This window comes from Saccopteryx bilineata, chromosome 8, assembly GCF_036850765.1.
Source record: "Saccopteryx bilineata isolate mSacBil1 chromosome 8, mSacBil1_pri_phased_curated, whole genome shotgun sequence".
NCBI classification, from domain to species: Eukaryota; Metazoa; Chordata; class Mammalia; order Chiroptera; family Emballonuridae; genus Saccopteryx; species Saccopteryx bilineata.
Window position 1 is genome coordinate 52,308,943 of NC_089497.1, and position 15,880 is coordinate 52,324,822.

The 15,880-nt window shown below is 50.9% G+C and overlaps 1 protein-coding gene across 2 annotated transcripts in view; it reads right to left on the reverse strand.

Moving 5' to 3' along the window:
• Positions 1-15,880, reverse strand: part of SEMA5B (semaphorin 5B) — a 135,253-nt gene that overhangs the window by 30,318 nt on the left and 89,055 nt on the right. For both annotated transcript variants that reach the window (XM_066241394.1, XM_066241393.1), the window contains exons 3-4: positions 10,947-11,046; positions 6,036-6,081 (exon numbers count right to left, since the gene is read on the reverse strand). In XM_066241394.1, the coding sequence (XP_066097491.1) occupies positions 6,036-6,081; positions 10,947-11,046 (146 nt within the window). The remainder of the gene's footprint in view (positions 1-6,035; positions 6,082-10,946; positions 11,047-15,880) is intronic.

Here is a 15,880-nt window from a genome sequence, read left to right on the forward strand (position 1 = left end):
CGCCCGACTGGGATCCACCCGGCACGCCCACCAGGGGGCGACGCTCTGCCCACCAGGGGGCGATGCTCTGCCCCTCTGGGGCATCGCTCTGTCGCGAGCAGAGCCACTCTAGCGCCTGGGGCAGAGGCCAAGGAGCCATCCCCAGCGCCCGGGCCATCTTTGCTCCAATGGAGCCTCAGCTGCAGGAGGGGAAGAGAGAGAGAGGAAGGGGGGGGGGGTGGAGAAGCAGATGGGCGCTTCCCCTGTGTGTCCTGGCCGGGAATCGAACCAGGGACCTCTGCACGCCAGGCCGACGCTCTACCACTGAGCAAACCGGCCAGGGCGAAATAAAGTCTTTAGATCTGACAATCAAATTATAGATGATACAGAAAATAGGGGGACATGTTAAGTTATACCACCTGGATTGCAATCAGCAAAATCCAGACTGTGAGAAACTCTATAGGACACATGACCAGGTTTCTTCAATAAATAAATTGCAACGAGAAAGAGGAAAATCAGTGTTCCAGCCTCAAATGCCATTGGTGTCCTTCCCTCTCCTGGAGTCTCTGATTTTGGAGGCTCGCCAGGTGAGTCTTTAGAGAAAGGGTCTTAGCCACACTTTGTTGGGGAAGGAGAAAAATGGAGGAAGGGATGGTTGTGTGGGATGGAGCAGGAGATCTGGGTTCCAATCTCTCAATTTTGAAAATTTCAACCATTACCCCCCCTTCTTTTTCTCCTATGTGCCGTGACTGAGCAAGCCCAGGGTTTCGAACCGGCGACCTCAGGTTGATGCTTCATCCACTGAGCCACCGCAGGTCCGGCCCATTTCCCCCTTTTAGGCTTGTACCTCATTCTCACATTCCGCAATATCTGACACCCCAATTTCTGAGCTTTCTGGGAGTTGGCTTGCTTCTCTGCTATGTCCTCTCTGTGAACTGTTTGCTCTGCCAACTCCGTTCTGATTGCTCCATCCACTCTGACTCCCCAGAATGCGTTTAATCTCTTGTGCACTGACGTCTCTTTTGTTCTGTCATTGTACCTCTGTACCTTTCAAATTTTTTCACTGTCCTTTTGTGGAGTTTTGTAAAGGAGTTGAGATAGACATGTATGGTCAATCTGTCACACATAATGCTTTAAACTAGGGCTGTCCCAAAAAGTCCAGGAAGGCAATCTCTGGTAACAGAGGAGCTGCATGGTTTTCAGCGGTTGCAGAAAGCAGGTGGGACAGCCAGGAACTGGCTAATCTCTCTGTAGATTCAGCAGATCCCCTGGACAACAGAGACAACGGCTAACATTAAAACATCTCTGAGCATTAAGTCCACAATTCAGCAGTTTGGAGTTCAAATAACTCCAGAGCTGCCAGCCTAGCTCAGAGAATGTAGAAATAACTAGAAGCGAGCTCAGAATCAGCCTCACCTCCACAGCCTGCCCGGGCCGCCCAAGCAAAGCCCCACATGCGCCCTGATGCATATGCGCATTACAGTCCCCATTGCTGCACTGGTGGGACATCTGGCAGCCCAGGCCCAGAAACCCATTGCAATTATACCTCCGGCCCGGTCATCCTCCGGTTGCTCATCAGCTCCGAATTGCCAAATCCAACATCATGCAACAGCCCCCACTGTTGACCGCTTGCCACCTTTTCTTCCCCAAAACTAGTTTATTGTTACACTGATAATACTGATAATATTTATAACACAGGAAGGTGATTTGATTTCCCCTTCCCCTCCACAAACATGTGCATGTGCGTGTGTGTGTGTGTGTGTGTGTACACACTTTGCCCCTCCTCCCCTCCATTAGTGCTCAGAGAATCCAGAGGAGACTGCATGTTTCGATTTTCCTTAAGGAACTGTAGTTTACATAAATTGTTTAATAAGGGTTAGGTACTCAGTCCTTTTAATGGACACTGGGTTGCACGAACTGTTTGCATTTAGATTTTTCTTTATAGGATGTTAATTAAGCTATCAATACAGGACTGAGTAGTTTGGTTAAATCATCCCCTGAGGCCCGTGGGTGGTCCCGTGGGAGGACCTGTGAGCTGTAATAGAGACTGACGTTGCAGTCATGCGTAACCCGGGCAGTGTGGAGTGTAAAGGGAGCTGGGCTGGGCTTGGGGGCCAGGGCCCCGCCTCCTCCTGGGGGCACAGTGGTGCAGCTCATTGCTAGCACTTGTTTGCTGTGAGATACTTTTGACAGCAGATATGAGGACTAGAAGTTTCTAAGCAGGGACCGGAAGTCTCAGATAGGGCAATGGAAGGGTGCTCACTGAAGTCTGGCTTTTGTGGTTAAAGGTTAGGACTTTCTCACCAGGCCTGATGAGCGGAGGCTGAGGTCTGCCGCCAGCCTCTGCAAGGGAGGGTTAGACAGCCCACTCCAACTTCTCCCTCGTTCTCTGCCCAACACCCTCTGGAGCGGACACGGACACGAAATGTATTTTTTTCCTCTCCTTAGTTTCATTACAAAGGATTTAGTCTGCAGAGGTCAGGCCCCAAAAAGACAACCTGAAAAGGTGGTAAAACCAATTCTGGTTTGTAGAGTCCTTCACAGAACCCCCAAGCATGGGTTATGGGGCTCGTCTAAGATATTTTCCCATGGCTGAGATAGACATGGAGTTGGAACCAAATGCCAGATCTCACCATCAAGCTGGAGGATCCTGATATCTGATCATTCAGGGGTAGTGAACCTTTTTATACCTACCGCCCACTTTTGTATCTCTGTTAGTAGTAAAATTTTTTAACTGCCCACCAGTTCACAGTAATGGTGATTTATAAAGTAGGGAAGTAACTTTACTTTATAAAATTGATAAAGCAGAGTTACAGCAAGTTAAAGCATATAATAATAATTACTTACCAAGTACTTTATGTCGGATTTTTGCTAAGTTTGGCAGAATAAATCTTTATAAAACAACTTACTATAGTTAAATCTATCTTTTATTTATACTTTGGTTGCTCTGCTACCGCCCACCATGAAAGCTGGAACACCCACTAGTGGGCGGTAGGGACCAGGTGACTACCACTGTGATAAGATAGAGACCTGGAAATGAGAGCCAGCTGTCAAGGACACCTGCTGAAGCCAGACCAGTTGGGCAGCATCTACAGAAAAGGACTTCTTAGTGCATTGGTTCCTAAATCTGGCTGCATATTAGAATCACGGGGGAGCTTTTAAAAACCCAAGTGCGGCCCTGGCCGGTTGGCTCAGTGGTAGAGCGTCGGCCTGGCGTGCAGAAGTCCTGGGTTCGATTTCCGGCCAGGGCACACAGGAGAAGCGCCCATCTGCTTCTCCACCCCTCCCCCACTCCTTCCTCTCTGTCTCTCTCTTCCCCTCCCGCAGCCAAGGCTCCATTGGAGCAAAGATGGCTTGGGTGCTGGGGATGGCTCCTTGGCCTCTGCCCCAGGCGCTGGAGTGGCTCTGGTCGCAACAGAGCGACGCCCCGGAGGGGCAGAGCATCGCCCCCTGGTGGGCAGAGCATCGCCCCCTGGTGGGCGTGCTGGGTGGATCCCGGTCAGGCGCATGCAGGAGTCTGTCTGACTGTCTCTCCCCATTTCCGGCTTCAGAAAAATACAAAAAAAAAAAAAAAAAACCACCCAAAAACCCAAGTACCCGGCTGGACCCCAGACCAATTAAGTCAGAATCTCTGAGTGTGGGACCCAGGCATCAGTGTTCTTAAAGCTCCTTCAGTGATTTCAGTGAGCAGCCGTGGGAGAAGCACTGCCAAGAGTCAGGCTAGCTCTGTTCCCATCCCGCTCTATGCTACTCGGCTGTGAAGCCAGAAACCTGCACGGCACCAGTGTGGGCCAAGCCTTCCTAAGCTCTCCAGGGCTGCCAGCTTCCCCAACTCCAGGGGTCACCTTCATGCAAGAGACAATGTGCCCGGTGCTCTCTGGTACTATGTCTCCCTGTGTGATTTTGCCGCCTGAAGGTCTCTTCCTCTCTTTCCCTCCACCCCCACTTTGCTGCCTTAATTCTCTACATCACTAGCCTGGACTATTGCAATTGTCACCTAACTGGTTTCTCTACTAATCCATTCTTTGCAATGGGCCAAGTGAGCAAAACACCAAATCTATTTATGCTACTTCTCTGCTTTAAACCCTTTAAGGAGCCCCCAATAACTTCAAAATAAAATATGGACTTCTCTGCTCGGCAATGAAGACCCTCTGTGATGCAGCCTCTCTCTTTTTCCCTGGACCTCATCTCCCACCCTTGTCCCACTCACACTCCGTGCTCCTGCCACACTGGGCCGCTCAGTGCTCCATGCTATTTCACATGTCTGTGTCTCCTCCTCAGCTGCCTGGCAAACCCCCATCCTCCAAGCTCCAGCCCGAGGGCAGCTCTCTGGGAACCTTGGCAGACCCTGCTGAGCCGGGTCTCTGGGCCACCACTACACCCGCATGTACCCCTCCCTGCAGCCTTCCCACAGCAGTGCCATTCTTTTGTCCACCTGCCTTTCTTTCCCCACTTTAGCAACTTTATTCTTCCCAGAAGGGTCATGGAAGCCAACCGCCTGAGCTCAGGACAGCACCCCGGAATCCACTTCCTCTCAACCACTGTGAATCACCTCTGCACCGGCCTCCCCCAGACCCTGACCTGCTGGGTTAGTCATCTTGGCTTCATTCTCTGTGGCTGCCAAGAGAACACTAGGCTCTGGGTGGGCTGCGGTGATGGAGCTGACAGGCCACAGGCTGCTGCTGCCTTTCGGGACTTCCTCTGCATTGCTCAAGCCCAGCTCCGGGACCTTGTCCTCTGGGTCTCATCCAGGAAAAGGAATCATTTATGATCTCTTACATGCCTGCTCCTTGAGATAAGGATGGATCCTGATTCACCTTTGGTTCTTAAATGCCTGGCATCATGCCAGGACTGGACCTGGGCTTTAAGCATATATTCAATAAAGTGTACTGAGAGGTGGTTAGATGGATGAATAAGCAAGTTGACAGTAAGGGTATGGAGAGCAGACAGACCAATAAATGGCTGAGTGGCATTTCCTTTCAATTTTTTCTAGTTTCTTCTGATGGGTACACCTGCTCTACTCCCTTAAATCTCCCCTCTGGAAATCAGCTGCATTGGCCCCTGGTAGGAGAACCAGGAGAAGCTAGAAGAAACCAGACCAGAATGTCACACCAGGTCACCAAGGAGGTATCCCCTTCCCCAACTGACCTTTGCAGCGACACTGTATACCAAACAGCCCAGCGCCCGACCAGCTCATTGTACCATTCTCTAGTTTGTTATATCCATCATCATCATCTACTTTTCTTGGGTATACTGGGGGGTCGGAGACTCTGCTTGTCTTACTGCCCCAGCTCAACTCAGATACACCGTAAGTGCTCGATGAATGCTTGATCGCTGGGAGACCAGCAAGCCCCCTGGACACGAGGACTGAGGCTCCCTCTCCTTGAATAAAGAGATAGCCTTCCTTTCTTTGGAATGTTTGGCCTGTGCAGAGATGGTGTGGTATCTGTTTTTCAATCTGGGATAAATATCCTGGATCAAGAAGTTCTATTAAAATGCCTCCCAAAGCACTTAGGGAATTGTGCTTGGGAGTCCTTCTTAGCAGTAGATAATAAATAAGTCACAGCTCAGTGAAAATTCTGTGTGAGAAGGGAATCACTGACAGGCCAGGCTCAGAAAGGAATCAGGGACAGCCTGTCCCTTGAGACCCAAACTCAGAGACCCTCCTGTGGATTTAGGTGCTGGACTTAGAAAGACCAACTATTCCAGTTTTCCTAGGACTGTCCTGGCTGTAGCACCCCAAGTTCTGCATCCTGAGGCTCCTCGGTCTCAGGAATCAGGAACAGTAGGCCACCCTACTTCTGATGCTCTTTTCCTCCACGGCACAGGAAGGAGCCCTGTGTGTGCCTCCATGCTTAGGTGGCCGCACTCCCATTTCCAAATACCTTCCCAGAGGTTACCTCCGTAGCCAGCGATGGCCCACGGCCAGTGATAAGAGCCTGGGGCTTCTACTTTCAACCTTAGGGGTTATGTTTCAAATCTTGCTCCTTGTGCCGCCCCAGTCGGGCTCCCAAATACCAGGGAAATGACAAGGAAGGGAAGGGAAGCGAATGTACCTGAAGGAGGGAGACATTGGCAAGGCTGAGCCTGAAGAGGTAGTTCCTGTGAAAACAGAAACGGAAATCGTAAGTCAGCCAGTTCTGCAGACAGGTCCCCAAGGAACAGCTGGCTCCTGCCTCACGGGGGTCAGGACGAGGCGCTGACCACACAGGGGCTTTGGTAAGCTGACCCCCAAGGAGAGCTCTACCTCCCGTAGCTTATTTTATCTTCACTGCAGCCCCAAGAGTAGAGAGGAAAAAAGTCCATTTTACAGATGAGGAAACAGGTTGGGTAAATGGCCCAAGGAGGAGTTAAAACCCAGAGATAGTAGGAGGAGGAGTTAAAGCCCAGACTGTCTACTCCCAAAGCCCACATTCTGGCATCCTGGCAAGTCCAGGGAGAAGCTCCCACCACTTTCCCAACTGTGGAGCCTGTTTCTATTCAACTTAAAGCGTCCAGGAGCTCTTTCAGGGACCCAGACAGGCTACCTTCCTTCCCTCACCTCCCTCTCTGACCCACTCCCCTCTTCAAACAGGCTAGCCATCTTTCCCGGCTCCCCGCCCAGCCCCCTGCAGCCCTGTCTGCTTCTCAAGTCCCCCGGTCCTTTCTGCAGTGAGCGACAATGGTCATGACTTCTCTATGCCACCACCCTGGACTAGCCTGACTCCTCTTGCCCAAATTGCCCCCTCTGCCTCTTCACATTTCCCCTCCCCTGCAGTCTAGCTGGCACAGGGCTGCCAGACACAAAGTCCTCAAACACCACTTTCATCGTATCAGCCTGCTGCTCAGAAACCTTAAATAAGGAAGCTGATATCCACACAAAAACCTGCCCACAGATGTTTATAGCAGCTTTATTCATAATTGCCCAACTTGGAAGCAATAATGATGTTCTTCAGTAGGTGAATAGATAAATAACCTGTGGTCCATCCAGACAATAGTATATTATTCTAGTATTAAAAAGAAATGAGCTATAAAGCCATAAAAAGACAGAGAGGGACCTTAAATGCATATTATTAAGTGAAAGAAGCCAATCTGAAAAGGCTATATCCTGTATGATTCCAATTATATGACATTCTGGAAAAGGCACAACTAAGAGGCAGTAGAAGGCTCAGTGGTCACCAGGGGTTGGTGGCGGGGAGGGAGGGACAAATAGGCAGAGCACGGAAGATTTTCAGGGCAGTAAGAATCCTCTGTATGACACCATAATAATGGGTACATAGCATTATAAGTTTGTCTAAACCCACGGGATGTATAGCACCAAAAGTGAACCATGTCCCAATGACGGCTGCTTCTAGCTGGTAATGATTCAGGTAGACTGGAAAAGCCATTTGCAGCCTGTGTGGAGATGGAGCTTCTGTTCTCCTCTGCCTGGAGAGATGAGACCAGGTTGCTTTTCCCTGGAGCTCTGCGACTGTGGCTTGGTAAAGAGAACCTTGGGATACACTAAACTGGGTGGCAAAGGTAGATTTATAATAGAAGTTGGCAAAAGGGGGAAAGAGTTTGCTTAAAGGCTATAATCACGGTAAAAAAAAATAGAAGACTGGATAAAGAAGATGTGGCACATATAAAAAAATTAATAACGTTAAAAATAAAAAAATTTTAAAAAAAGTGAACCATAACACACTCTATGCACTTTGGATGATAATGATGTGTCAATGCAGGTTCATCGATTGTAACAAACGTACCACTCTGGTGGGGGAAACTGCACGTCTGGGACAGAGGTACATGGGAATCCTCTGTACCTTCCCATGAATTTTTATGTGAACCTAAAAACTACTCTAAAAAAAAGTATGAATTAAAAATAAAAACCTTAAATAATAGTGATGATAATACTATTATCACTATCAGCTGAGCACTGAGAGCGTAGACTCTGGAGCCACGAGGCCACCACGCGGGACTTGTAGGTGGCAGAAGCACGACAGTAACTGCAGGGTCACAGGGTGGGCCCTGCAGCGGAGGCGGGTGGAGAACAGCTCAGCCGCTGGCAGGGCCTTCCGAGCAGCGCAGCGTTCGCAGCGCAGAGGGGAGCTGCTGGCTTTCCTGCCTTCCTGCCTTCCTGCTGCGCGGGGCGGTGGAGACAGGGGGAGGGGGTGATGTGTGTTAAAATGCTTTATTAAATGTCAAGCAGATGTAAAATCTTGGTTTTTCCCTAAGCGCTTTCTTTCCTTCTTACATCTTCCTTTGGTCATTCCTCTTTTCATTCCTGAAGTTTTTAGAAAGAATTGCTTTGGAAAGTTCTGGCCCACCTCGGCTGTGCTGAGAAGAGAAATGAGGAGAAGGCTGTGGTGCAGGCCAGAAGGAGGAGGGGCTCCACCCAGCGCGCCAGGCCCGAGGGAGACAGCGCGGGCTGGGACGCCTCTTCTCCAGCGCTGGCTCCTGGCCCAGGCCCCACTCCGCTTCTCTGCTGGCCTGGCGGGCCTCGCCCACGACCTCGGCTCCGGCCTTCTACCCTCCTTCCCCACCCCCACCCACCCGGCCCGGGGACAGATGGGCTCCAGCTATGTCTGCCCCAGCTGTCCGCTCAGGTAACACAGGCATCTGGCCACAGCTTTAAAGAATTAGGGGAAACACTGCATTTTTAAAAAATTTCTTTTTATTCCATCAAAAGTCATTCAACACAACATTGCAGTTTGCTCTTCTGAGAGATAAGAACAGAGAGCAATCCCTGTAGCCTGACCCGCCCTAAATCTCTTATGAAACAAGGGGGTGTGTGTGTAAATGAATAAAAAATGGCCCCCAGCCTCAATTCCAGAGGCCCAGGGGGTTAGAAAGAAGAGGGAAATCTGACAGGAAGAAGGGAAGGAAAATGATCTAGAGAAAAGGAGAGAAAAAAGAAGCTAAGGACCCACTTCATTTGCTCCAAGAGGTGCAAGGGGCCAAGTCCAGGACCGATTTCCCCGAAGGCATAGCCAGGCTCAAGTCCTCAGGAAAAGATATGTGTCCGTGGATGTGGGGGAAGCCCCTGATTGGATCCGGAAGAGCAGTGTGGCCACAGGCCGGGGACCTAGTCTTCTGAGCATCTGTTTCCTGGTCCATACAATGGGGCCACTCTTGGGCCACAGTTCCTGGTGTTATTGTGAAGATTAGATGACTTATTACATGCCTGACTGACCACATGTTTTAGATGCTCCGCTATATAAATGGTACCTAAGATGGTGCTTGGCATGTGGCAGGCACAGAATGCATTCAGCTTTTAAATGCTTCCACAAGGTTCAGAGCCAGATATCAGGACTTCTTTAAGTGCAAATGCAAAATGGGTGGAATCTGAATAAGGTGGAAGGACTTTATCAATGTCATCTTCCTGACTATAACGTAGTATTTATGCAAGGTATTTATGAAGGGAAATGGGATGGCAGGTACATGGGTTGGATCTCTCGGTCTTATTTCTTACAACGGTGTGTAAATCTGCATTCATCTCAAAATAAAAAGTGAAACAATTATTCTCTTAGTTGAGAAAATTAAGTTCAGATTCTTGTAGACCCGCGTATGTACACATTACCGCTGGGAGGACACACAGCCCCACACAGGGCGTGTCTCCGAGGAGGGGTTCCGCTTGGAGTGCGGAGGGGTGGCCCCGCTTTTCACGGAACACTGTTTTGTACTCTCTGGATGTCATACCAGAACACATACTACTGATGCAATGTACTTAATTGAAAAATAAAAAACTAAAAATAAAATGCTTTCGGCTCAGCTTCACACAGTGCTGTGAGGTTGGCAGCACAGACTGTAACCCAGACCTTCCAGATGATGAAACTGAGGCTCAACGGTGAAGCTCAGTCAGAACAAGAATGCAACTCATCCGCCCGGGGCCAGAGCCCTGTCTTTGTCTTGCCTCCTTTTTACATGGCAGTGAGGGGGTGGGGACACTCAGGAAAGCCCAAAGATCAAGGATGGTCAGCTACCTGGTGTAGCCTGGAGGTGTCCAACCTAGTAGCCACCGTCTGCCAACCCTAGACCCAAAGAATCGGGGCCCCTGGGGGTGGGGAGCAGCTGCAGGCAGCACTGCGTAGGTGGAGATGACGCGGGCTGGCAGCACAAACTCTAGACTCGGTTCCGGCCTCAAAACTGCTGTCCTCTGCATATATTATCTTGAGGAGGCCCCTTCCCCTCTTCAGGCCTCTCTCAGCCTCTTCATGTTTAAATCAAAGGCAGCTGGATTAGACCAGCGATTCTCAAGCCTGAGTGTGCATGGACTCACTTGGAGGGGCTGCTGAAATGCAGGTGGCTGGATCGACTCCGGGAGTTTCTGATTCAGCAGGTCCGGGGTGGAGCCCAAGGATTTGTGTTTCTAGCAAGTTCCCAGATGTTGCTGGTGAGGCTGGTCCATTCTTTGAGACCCACTGGAATCAACCACCTTTAAGCTCCCTTCCCTACCAGAGCTGATGGTCTATGATTTTATGAGAATTATCTTCTCCTACTTCACCCCATTTAGTCTCCACAAGTCCTCCCTAGAGCATATTATCCTTTGGATACTGGACCTGAACATGGGCCTAAAGGTCAGGCAAAGGGAGGTTCTGCACAAAAGAAGCGCGGGGCCTGTGTCCCTGTGTCCCTATGTCCCAGGTGCAGGTGGCTAGCTGGCCAGCAGGGGGCTCCGAGGCACCTTCTCTGTGGGGAGGATGCCAGGCTGGTCCTGGCAGCATGGCAGGGAGGGGGGAGGGTAGGAGGTGGCTTGCAGACACCCTGCTGTCAATAACTGCAGCCAGTGAGGCTTGCTGAGATCTGGAGTTCTAGAAGTCACTTCTCCACCCCCAACCCCAAATGCTTCCTTCTGTGGGACACAGATTCAGACACAGAGAAGGCCTGGAAGAGGGGAACAGGGGCTCAGGACACGGGAATGCTCACATTAGGCTCATCCCAAATAATATTCCCTCCACCCAATTTTCAGCACCCACACTCCTGGCCCCAACCCTCCTGCACCTCATTACCTGGCTCCCACGATGAGCTGGTTCCTGGAGGGATCCAGAGCTAGCTGGGAGAAATCTCGGGCTCCGGGGTAGGTGAAGTTAGAGACCCAAGGCTTCAGGTCTGGGGGAGGGAGAGGCAAACATTCAGTTACTGTTGGACCAGGGGCTCCCAGCTGCACCAGCATGGGGCAGGGGAATAGAAGGGCTGCAGTCAGGGTGCAGTCAGGGTATGGTGAGGTGGGGGCGCGAGCAGGCCTGTGAGCAGCCAGTTGTGGGGTGGAGATGGGGGTGTCGCTGTCCCTACTATGTTCCCTAGCTCAAAGAAAGGCTCCACCTGCCCCCAGCTGCCCAAAGGGAGACCTGTGATCCTCCCTGACTCCCCCAGACCCTCACTAGCTGCATCAAACACGTTGGCAAATCCTGATTGTTGTACATCCAGCTGTCTCTGAAATCTGTCCATCTTGCCCTTTGCTCCCCAACCCTCCACTCAAGCCACCAGCATCTCTTGCCTAGACTGGTGGCAACAGCCTCCTAACTGGCCTGATTTCCGCTCCTGCTCTTCCGGTCCCTTTCCCTTGAGACAACCAGAGTGATCGTTCTAAAATGCAAATCTGGCTGTGTCACTCTCCAGCTCGGAGCCCTTCAAAAGCTCCCTGTTGCCCTGAGAAAAAGTCCCAGTTCCTGTGAAAGCCTTCAGGTTCTGACTGCACTGTCCTCCAGCTCAGGTGCCTGGCACATCACTATGTAGTGACCCATGGAGAGAGGGACGCTTCATCTCCCCCCACCCCGCCCCAGTCTCCTCCCCAGCACACTCAGCGAGAACGCAGTGCACTTCTCTGTACCTATTCCACCAGAGCCTGCAAACTTCGGCACTTCTGTTCTCCTTCAATGGAACAGTTTCTGTTCACCCCCATTCCCACCCACTTCCTCCAAGAAGCCTCCTGTGACTTCCCCAAGCCAGAATGAGGGGCTCCCATAGACCCCTACTTTACTGTCATTCAAAGCTCTCCTCTCTCTGGGTGTCTGTCCAGTGCTTTGTCCTGGGGAATAGGGAAGATCTTGCTTCTTGGATCTCCAGCACCTGGCAGTGTTTGAATGAATGTACAACTAATTCTCAAATCCCTGCTGTACAAAAAGAATCAGGATATCAGACGAGGCTCCACAGAGAGTGTTTGGTCAGTGTCCATCCCTGTCTCAGCCAAGGCCAAAACCTTTCCCGGGCATTGGGTGGGCAGGGGAGAGACCTGCACTCTCTGGATGGATGGGCAGCGGAGTGGGGAGGGTACTTGGGGAACGGTACCCAGCTGACTTCTTGTTTCCCTTCTGTGGAGGTCAGCTTCTCCCACCTTGGCGCATGGCCCCTTAACAGCTCCCCCTCACCCCTGCCTCATGGATGGAAGGGAACTGACCAGAGGGACAGAGGGAGCCTTGAGCAGAGGAACATTCATGCTGGTGGGGGAAAAGATGAGGGAGGAATGTGAGGCCTTGAGCTTTCTCCCCACAGCACATTAGCGATTAGCTCACAGGAGGCCCAAAGGAGTGTGTGTGCGTATGTGTAATCCAAGGGAAATAAATCATTGCTCATTATCCCTCCACTATAGAGTAAAAGCAGCCCTTCATTTCTGCACGACAGGCAAACACTTAATCGCTCGCTGGAGAACTGGAGGTTTTGCGAGTTGGATGTTTTTCAGAAAATTGTGATATGCATAATTTAAAAAGAAGAAGAAGAAAGAAATTCTGCAACAAAATGAAGCTAACCCCTTGGGTCTGCCTCTGCCCCCAGCTGGTGACTATAAGTTGGCAACTCTGGTCATGCAGTTACAATGACATTTGTGGTATAGGGAATAGATCTAGAATCAGGTAAGCTGGGTTTTTAGCTGACTTCAAGGCCACTCTCAGAAAACCTGGTAGGAGATTGTTCCACTGTAGAGACTAAGCTAAGAGTCCTCTTCCTCCAGGAAGCCTTCCTAGATTATTATCTCTCCAACCTTTCTTATTTTGTTTCATATTCTCTCTACCCTTTCTGTTCCATTTACATTGTATGTTATTGTCACTCTGAATGTGCTAGTGTTTTCTGTGTGTGTGTGTGTGTGTGTGTGTGTGTGTGTGTGAAGGGTTTGCCCATCTCCATCAGACTGGCTGCTCCCCAACAGTAGCAACTGGGTCACACTTTAATTCCCTCTTTCCTCCCAATAGAGGCATTCCACACGTGAGCAGCCAAACAGGGAAAGAGGTGGCCTGACTGGTCTGCAGCAAACCAGGAGGAACTCCATCCGGGGACTTCTCAGCTCAGTCTCTGCTCAGGCCAGTCCTTGGGGAGGAGAGGAGACGGAGAGGAAACAGGGCAGGAGTCAGGATGACAATGAGGAGATGGGGGGGGTCAGGGAAGGGAAGAGCAGAGACCCTTTCCAGTTTCTGTCCCTCACCCCTAATGCAGAAGGGCCCAACACAGGCCAAGGGGAATAGGAGAGAGGGGAGAGACGTGCAGCCCGGTGGTCCTGGGGGAGTCTTTTGGGAATGGAGCCAGCTGCCCCTGATTAAACAGGCAAAGAGGACCAGAGGGAAGGCTGTCTTTAAAACGCCAAGCACGTCTGAGCTCCGTGTGCACCGAAGGCTTTGGACAGCGTCTTTAAGAGAAAAATGACATTCTCCATGACGCTCCTGTGATTTTAATTATGTATAGTCCATTCAATTACCCACTTTGTGGATTAACCACTGCCAGTGTTAACTCCATATTGGCTTCTCCCTGCTGCCTAGAAAGGCCATTCTGTGGCAAAAGGAAAAAAGGTGCGGGTCAACGAGAAACACAGGTGGGTCCCCCTTAAAAGAAACGCACAGCAGAAAATTTAGCTGTACCAAACAGGAAAACGTCAGATTTTGCAACTGGCAGCTGTTCTAGGGTATTTAGAGGTTATTCATAGATCATTCGGGTGTCGGGGGAGACGGAAACGCAAAGCCACAGGATTGGAAACCTACAGAGCAGTCAGAAATCAAGTGTAACATACGAGGGGATCCTGGAAGCTGGGCGGGGGGGCTGGTGCAGGGCTGGATCATGGCAACTTCTCTGGCACACAGTGTCACCCAGAAGACTGTCAATCACCCAACATCAATTGAGTCCCTACTGTGTACTCAGACACTAGTCCTGATCCAGGACCAACTGCACTAGGGTGCCAAAGGGAGTGACATTAAAGAAACAAGAGATACTTGAGCATTCAGAAGAAATCCTGTTCACCTCTGATGCCCCACATTGTCTAGCTCTGTGCCTGGGGTCGAGCAGGGCCCAATAAAAATTTAGCGAATGGATAGGGAGACCCAAAACTGTCAGTCAGAATGGGAAAGGAGGCGAGGTGGTTTAGGTTAGGAGGGCTGGGAGGAAAAGCACAGACGAGGCCACTCTCCAGGACTGTCAGTCTAGGATGACAGACCATCTCCTCTTGCCTGGATCTAAGGGAATTCCTTAGTGACTCTGCGTCAACCACCAATGTCAGCCTGAGCCTCGTTCCTATATTCTGAAAGAGGGTGCAGCGGCCAGTCAAGTAACTAACACGTGAAGGTAAAAAACGGTGTCAAGGAAGCCTGGCATTCCTGGAACACCTCTTCCACATCTCTGCCGTCACCACCCGCCCAATCGGCTCCGGCACAGACCAGCCCGGCTGTGGGACAGCGAGTCCCCGTTCCCGTCCCATTGTCCCTGCCCCCAGAATCAGCCACACCAACAGCCCCTGGCGAAGCCCCTGAGAAGAGACGCATTATTAGGAGCAGCCACAGGAGCCCCCAATGAGAGGAGGGACAGCCCTCAGCCTTCAGAATCCGGCTCCTGTCCCCCACTTGGTCCTCAACTTCGGTGACACCAGCAGCACTTCAGGAACCATAGGAAGGCTGCGCATGTGTGCACTTTTGTAGGCTTAAGGGCATTGCTAATTTACTGCAATCCACTTAAGCCTTCAAAACCTGGCTCCCAGCTCAAACAAGACAGCACAGAGAAAACAGCTGGAAAACCTCCCCAAGACAGGAGACAGGAGCAGACGGGAGTCCCACACTTCTATACCCACAGCCCCCACACTCCTATTCATGTGGGCCCCTCACCCCCAAACCCCATGCCAGCCTCAGACTCATGGGTTTGTTTTCCCACTCCAGGTCCCATCTTGCCCCTCCTGATGGGCTGTGTGGAATCCCAGACAGGTGTGTATGTCCCCCCACCTAGGGCCCCTGTGGGTGGAATGCTTGATCACTCTCCCGTGGGGAGTGAGTAGTCAGGAGGCTGGGACAAGTCTCTCCAACCCTTTGCACCTCAATCCCCCATTTGCAAAAGAAGGTGAGAGCCTAGCCCTGCCTCTCCGCCAGGGTTACTGTGAAGGGGAAATAGGACAAGTATTTACCAGACTTAAGAACCTGGGGACCCCTGAGACTACATCGGTGTGAGCTTCGACGAAGTGATTGACCCAAAGTGTCCGTGTGGTTACAGCACCACCAGGGATCCCCATACTGGTTCACAGCTCATAAGAGAACATCCGGGAAGCTCCAGTATTTGTGGTTTGCTTTGTTTGTAGATTACGGTCAAATATATATACTAATTTTAGAAACTCTTACTATGAACTAATGAACTCCTCAGAATATGTCCAGTGAGTCACAAATGCCCAGTTTGGGAAACACTTCGATTGGACACGCTCATGCCCTCCCTTGACAGACAGAGGAGTTATTAGTCACCAGGGTCCTTTCATGGAGAGTTCCCAGGACTCCAGAGACGGGCATCCCTGCAGCCCTCTTAGAGCAGAAGGAAGCTCTGCAGAAGTCACTGGGCACCTTTAAGGAGTGACTCACCTTGGTTTTTCTCCCTAGGAAGCCATGGCATATAGCTCATGTTTCCAGAAGAGCTAGAGCTGAGACAACCAACCAACCCTCAACCAGCCTACCCAGGGTGTCCACACCCTGTTCTCTAGCAAAGAAATCCCAGA